This window comes from Lepisosteus oculatus, chromosome 5, assembly GCF_040954835.1.
Source record: "Lepisosteus oculatus isolate fLepOcu1 chromosome 5, fLepOcu1.hap2, whole genome shotgun sequence".
NCBI classification, from domain to species: domain Eukaryota; kingdom Metazoa; phylum Chordata; class Actinopteri; order Semionotiformes; family Lepisosteidae; genus Lepisosteus; species Lepisosteus oculatus.
In genome coordinates, this window is record NC_090700.1 from 14616422 (window position 1) to 14623455 (window position 7034).

Below are 7034 nucleotides of genomic sequence, written 5' to 3' on the forward strand. Positions count from 1 at the left end.
TATACAGTATATAGTTGTAGCCACACATTCCTCATATGTGACATTTGAAAGTAGGAGTGTACAGTAAATGTTTAAATTAGTTCTGCGGAGCCATTGTGAGAATACTGCAAAATGCGCTTATTTACGAGTTGTGGGGCTAAGGGTATCAGGATTATTTAGTGGAGAATCAGTCTTGAAGGGCTTTTAAAATGATTCTGCAGCTTCCTCCTCTCACACACAAACAAAAAAAGCTTTCTACAGTTCACGTAATAGCTAGTGCTTTGCATTGACGCAGTATATTACAAATACATTATGGTATTAATTATTGCATATTAAAGTGACATACCGGCGTGATTTATTTTTATTTCATTGGATGTCAGCCTTGGGCTTCCATAAATTATCTGTGACAGTTCTATGTATGTGTTCTCACAGGAACCATAACCTCGTGGGTGGTGATATTCATTCTGCCCATCAACAGCGCCTTGAATCCCATCCTCTACACACTCACCACCAGCTTCTTCAGAGAGCAAGTGGAAGTGTTGCTCTGCAGGTGGCAGAGAAATGCTGAACACAAAAAGGACAGGAAGAGCCTGACCACCTCTGTCATATACATGGATCCCTGCAAACAACCCTACTACCACCAAGGACTCCTACAGCAGATCTCTATTGGGGAGATGAATGCCAAGTATGGATTATGAGTAAGGAGTATTATCATAGTCCTTAAGAATGAACCAACAATATTGTTTTCCAAGGATTACTTTTCCTTGCGTGCCTGCAGAATTATACAGACAGCAGGCTCACTTTTCAACTGGCACCCCTGACACTCTCTGTGTGAATTTCATCGATGATGAAGACCTTTCCCATTATAATTTGATACCGTCCACTCCAGGCAGACATTACCCGAGTGCCGAAAATGTATATAATTGTGGAGAGGAGGTGCATTTCATTGTTTCATTTTCAGTGCTTCTGAGACTCAACAACAGACTAATGACTGTATTGTTTACAAGCAAGGTTTTGTATGAATTTTTGTTTTTTTTTAAAAAGGCGGGGGGTGTCCCCGTGAAGGAAAATCTTGAGCATTCTCCACATGTGAGGGACTCTCATCTAAAAACCAAAACTTGTTCTATTTCAGATTGTGTACAGTCTGAAAACGTTTTACATTTTAGAATGTGTACAGTATCTAGACGAATGTACAGTAAATAAAAGACAAAGTGCTTCATTTGTACAAGCAAACATGTCGTGTGACTCAAACTATGGTTTTGAAAGCCCAACAATTGCCTGAGATGGATATACTTGTCATCTTTACAAGTGTGAATTATTTAGGCTCCAGGTTGTTTGTGTTTGTTTTTTTAAATGAATTATAAATTCTTTGGCTATTTTGCAGTTTGTTGGAATCCTTTACCTGTGGAATTCCTAATAACTTAGGTCATGCCAATCCACCAGCACTGAAAAAATCTCCCAAAATATTTGCTTTTCCATGAAAATAGTATTTTCCCAATGCAGTTTTTTTGTGTGTGTGTTCTTGTTTACATTGTTCTTTTATTTTGATTAATGGTTCGCAGTTCTCTTTTTTCAAGGCTTTTACAATGGAGATTTACCTACAGGTAACCTGCTTTATAAAATGATTGACAAAAAATAAGAATTAATAGTGACCTATTTTTGTTGTGATTGGGTTTCAAAAATGCAGCCAACAGCTCAGGAGTTTTAGAGAAACCCCAATCAATGTACAGTACCTAACTGAGAGAAAAAGAAAAAAAGGCATTTGCGGATGTATTTGTGCTTTAACCTTGAGTCTTGGCTTGAAGGATGATAGTCCCAAACTCCCTAGAAAATAGGCAAAGTATCGCAACCTTCATTGGGTTGGTGGAGGTGTGTCTGCGCATGGAATGCTGGGATGGAAGGTCCCATACTTATTTGAGGCCCCCTAGCGAACCAGTGATTGGATCTAGCTGGGATCTGTCTCTTTCCTAAAGTTTCATTATAAACCCCTTTTCTCTGTCCATAGTGAAAGACTGTTGGTATAATGCATTTTAATCCATTGAAGGAGTTCCTGAGGAAATGCTTTCAGTACCCTCTTCCACCTCTTCTATTTACATATTGTTTCTCAAAACCCAGTGCAGATTATAGTCTAATATATTTTGCACCTATGTAATTTAATGTTACAGAACTTTTTTTGTATGTGAACAATTTTTATCATACAAAATGTTCTTTCTATATCATTAATTATCTAATGAAAAATCAGGCAGTTTTTAAGAGTTAGAGAGATTAACAATTTACAATAAACTGAAACAGAAATCTCCAAACCTGAATTTACAGTGTTCTCAGAATAAATGATAAAATTGACCTATATGCAGTTCCCTCCTTAGAGCTCCTGGTACCTCAGATTCCAGAAAGAACACTTGTATTCCTAAGAGTCAATATATTTTTAAAATATTATTTGATGTAATCTACTGTGTAATTACAGTATTCTGCAACCCTTTATTTTCTTTTCCCATTTTGTCATTGTTTTCTATTAGTTCATACTATTTTTAGAAAGCAGGAGACTTCTACAAACCCTCACTGAAACACCTATATGAACATTGAAAGCTAAATAACTAAATGTAAAATAACATCGTGAAAAATATCATAATAAAAATTGAACACTAGCCTTCTTGTTAAGACCTTCATAGAAAATACATAAAACTAATCTCTAAATGATTGTATTTTATTGCATTATTTCACCCGCACTACAAAGTGACAATCTTTCACTGCTTAAATAATATATATTTCATCTATAATTTACTATTGATTCACATTGATCTGGCTATTGATTAACTAAATCAATTGTTGAGCCTGTAAAAAAGCACATGAAAATGTTGAACATTGTCTCATGAAAGAGAACACACCGTGTCTTGAATTTCTTCTTAAGGTCAAAACTGAGACTTTTCTATGTGCCCTAAAGTGCTTTTTGGTAACAGTTCGTTCTAATATGAGGGTCTGCCATCAAGCACAAGCTGCATATCATCTGAAGAACCCCTCTCTAAGAAAGTGTTGATTTGTAAGGAATAAGTGATATCTGTGAAATATGACTATGAGCTTTTTTTATTTCCTCTGAACCAGGTTCTCTTGAATAATGTGACAGCAGTTGCTGGCAAAGGAAATCTCAGAAAAAATCCAGAATGAAGTAGAAAATCTTCAGTTCCCTTGAAGAAGCACAATTACAGCATTCCTCACACAAATCTCTTTCTGACACTTTTGATTATTAAGCAAATTATTCCAGGACCAGAGTTACAGATCTGAGGCACTATCGTGGAGCGTGCCTCAGATCTGTAGCGTGGAGTTTGTATGTTCTTCCATGTTCACATAGACGTCCTCCCACGGTCCAAAAACATACTGATGGGTGAATTGTCTTTTGAGAAAACTGGCCCTGGTGTGAATGTGTACTGTACATTTATGTGTCTGTCCTGCAATGGACTGATGACCTGTCCAGGGTTTACCCTGCCTTGCTCACCTTGCTTGCCAAGACAGGCTCCAGTTCCCCTGTAACCTTGAATTGGTTAGAAAACAGGTGGATTGGATGGGTTGGAAATGCAATGTATTAATACTGCAGAATTGCCAGAAATCTGGTCCTGGAGGACTAGAATTTTTGTATGGGTCTCTTTAATCTGTCACCTGATGGGCATCTGCAGCAGATGGTTAATGTGACCAGTTACTGCAAGTAATTAAAATTTTAACAACTGAGGTCCTGGCATTATGTTTTCTCAAAGACGTGGCTCTGTGCATTCAATTTTAGAACTTTGAAATCTGTCCATACAAATAATGATCAGTCTTTCATTATTTATCCTCAACATTGACTTAAAAATCAAAGGACTAGGTCTCTAGCCCTGGTCCACTAGGTTTTATGGGTAACCTCAATTTCTAAAGATCTATATTGGTCATTTAAATTATGCTAAATTTAAGGGTTGATTGCTTAAATAAAATAATTTAGACATCATTTAGAACACAGGTCTGATAGCCCTCAGCTCTTAAGAACCAGTTCCCTTAATTGAACACATGTCTTACTTAATTGAACAATAACTTTCAAGTGTTCCTAATCTTTAAAAAAACAGTGATTTAGGCAGACCTAAACTAAATTGGGACTGAAGTAGAATAAATACAAGTGGTCATGTACATGTCTGCCATGATCAATTTCTGTTAATTATACTGTATGTATTAATGATTCACAGTGGAGATGCTTTTGAACATTCATATACAATTACAAAGTAAATAAGTGCTTTTCTGTTCACTACAAGTTCAATACTGTGTATTTTTCTCAAGATGGTAAATAACTGTAGCAGATGCAGCATCATCATGGAAAAAATATATTGGAATTTGAATAGTTAATCATCACGTGTGGAGACATCATGTATTATCTCTCTGGGAGAATAGAGTCTATTAACCCTCTGGTGACTGCCAACCACAAATTACTGTTAGATTATCGCTCTTGACCAAGCCCATCTGTGGAGTCAATGGTACTGTTTACCACAGTTGTTAGCTAGTGATGTTTTTATCGCAGTTTTCAAACAGTTAACACATGGATTTCTCTGAGGGCTTGCGACTCTAAAGAAAAGCTATTAAAATTGGGCAACATCAGACGGATTTAGATTGTTTTAAATTAGTTTTTTTTTTCATTTAATCCGGTGTTTATTGGAGCACTTTAGGATTTTCCTTGTCATAATCATTACTGAGCGTGTAACGCCCTCAGGCGTTTACATTCCGAAATTACATCTATGGTAAAAACCACCTACTGTACATTTCCAGACGAGCACTCAAAAGAGCACTTTTCTTGCGTTATGCACTTCTGGGCCTTTGTGATTTCAAACTATTTTATTTCCGTGTTTGTTTCCAAAATATTCTGTTTGTTTTGCGCTTTAATCTAGCCATGCTGCCCTTATTTATATAACATACCTATGTTTTATATCCGGTGACGCTGAATTGTTACTTTTAAAAGGTAAATCATTATACCACAACTTCCAACTTGTGGAACATATTTTTAAAGCGTCATTTGTTACAGTGATCTATGCAATAGATTACTAGTCACTTGTTACAGTTATCTATGCATTCATCATACTGTACATTACTTCTCAGAGGCACATTCCCAGAACCAAAAATTAATTTAACAAACTATCGAAAACCAGTCACTGGCATTGAGCCCTCTCCCTTCTATGCTTTAGCGTGGTGTGAGTGGGACGCCACTACTAGCGTCGATGGCACCTGCCATTTCTTTTCCCGCACCTGCTTAGTGAACACGGAATGCTCTACCGACGAACGTCCTCCGCATTAAAAAAACATAAGTGATGAAACTTCCAGAACCGTAAACATGGAATTTCAGAATACGAAAACGTTTTAAATAAGCTTATTTTCCATTAGTGTCCTCTTGTAAGAAAAGACCTTTGTCAAATTTCGGCCATTGCCATACGGTACTGTAGCTGTGCACCTGTTCCACTGAATAAACATCATTTTTGAAGTCGACCCCTGGTTTTAGAGTCTCCTGCGACTCAATACGGATCATCTAGCACAGTCTCCTACGCCCTCGTCAGTTTAATGCGTCAGCTTTGTGCGTGCGGCTTTCTCCCGGCTACTTCCTCTTGACTTCTTTATTCAGGTGTTTCGGATCGCTTGTACGGAATTCCCGTAAGAAAGACACTTTTAAAGAGTACTTAACAGACAGATGCTACCTACAACCAACAATTAATCATAGCAAAGAAAACGCAAAAAGTTAAAAATGATTACAAGTAAACCATATGTCCTTGTTAATTAGGAATCTCGGTAAGCTTAATTGAGAATACAATTGAATTTTGTGTGAAAATGCATCAAATCCTTCGTTTACTCTTGCATTTGACTGCTATATACTGTAATAATGTTCTGACAAACGTGATATAATATATGATGTGATTTGTGTTAAAAGCCTCTCACATTTCCTAAAACTTGCGTTCATTATTCAAAGGGAGCACATGTCCTCTAGAAGTAGTGACACAGAGGCTTTGAAAATGCTCGCTCGTGTATTCTGAATGTGGCCAAAAATGCGACAAGGGCACATCTCATTAACAGGGGAGACTGAAAACCAGTTTTTGTTCATCATTGCTAAAAGTGTAGCTAAAAGTATAGCTAAAAGCGTACCTATCCAGCTTGTTGCTTGATGAATTTCGCAGTCATGTGTAACATACAGTACAGTAACATAATTGACTGGTCTCACGACTAAAGTTCTAAAGTTCTCTAATATGGAAAATGAATAGAGGTCTATATTCGAAGGATAAATTGATAGTAATGCCAGCTCTAGACATTATATTTACTTACAGCTCTCCCTGCTCTGGTTGCTCGGACACCCTACATTAAATATTTAAAATCAGTTGTACGGGAGACGAATTCAAACTTTTTCTGAGATGTTCTGAAATAAGAAATACTGCTCATTTTAAGATTGAACTCCTGTAATGAATTTCCACAAAGTGTTTTTATAAATTTATCATCATCTAGTCGTGAAAAGTGCATGAAATACGTGTAGCATTAATCTGGCGTGGATGCATCTACAGTAAGTGTTTCGCAGATTGCAGTGAAGTGTTATTAATACGACTGGAAACGTAGTCAATTATGGGCAACGGCATCTTTACTTTTCATGCTTTCGTTGCTTAATTGAACTAAATATTTATCCAGGAGATAAAAATAACGTTTTTGCATATTTTGTCAATTGCTTGTGAGTTTGTTTTCACCTGTAGGTGAAGTTCAAAATCGCCTAACTTGTGTCAGGCCCCAAGAGCCTGGATTGAATTTTGCTAGTTGCCAAAAATGTGCCAATAATTTGTTTTGTATTTGTTAATTCGCGCCTCAGCAGACATTTGGAATAATGAAAACGTTTTTAAAGAACTTACTATACAGTATATAAAAGGTTTTGCATCTTACATCAGGTGTTCAAACTGAACTGAGATGTTAAGTTTCCAGTGATTGGTGTGGCTACTGGCGAATGGAAAAACGATATGTCCTCTTTCTTACAGTGGACTGCTTTTGATTCGTTGCTAGGGGTGGGATTTGAGTCCTCCAGG

The 7034-nt window shown here is 36.9% G+C and overlaps 1 protein-coding gene across 2 annotated transcripts in view; it reads left to right on the top strand.

The window, feature by feature from the left end:
* The window catches only part of LOC102688434 (relaxin family peptide receptor 2), a 43596-nt gene extending 40335 nt beyond the window's left edge, over positions 1-3261 (top strand). For both annotated transcript variants that reach the window (XM_015341871.2, XM_006628209.3), the window contains one exon: positions 412-3261. In XM_015341871.2, the coding sequence (XP_015197357.2) occupies positions 412-677 (266 nt within the window). In that variant the 3' untranslated portion in view covers positions 678-3261. The remainder of the gene's footprint in view (positions 1-411) is intronic.
* The last annotated feature ends 3773 nt before the right edge of the window (positions 3262-7034 follow it).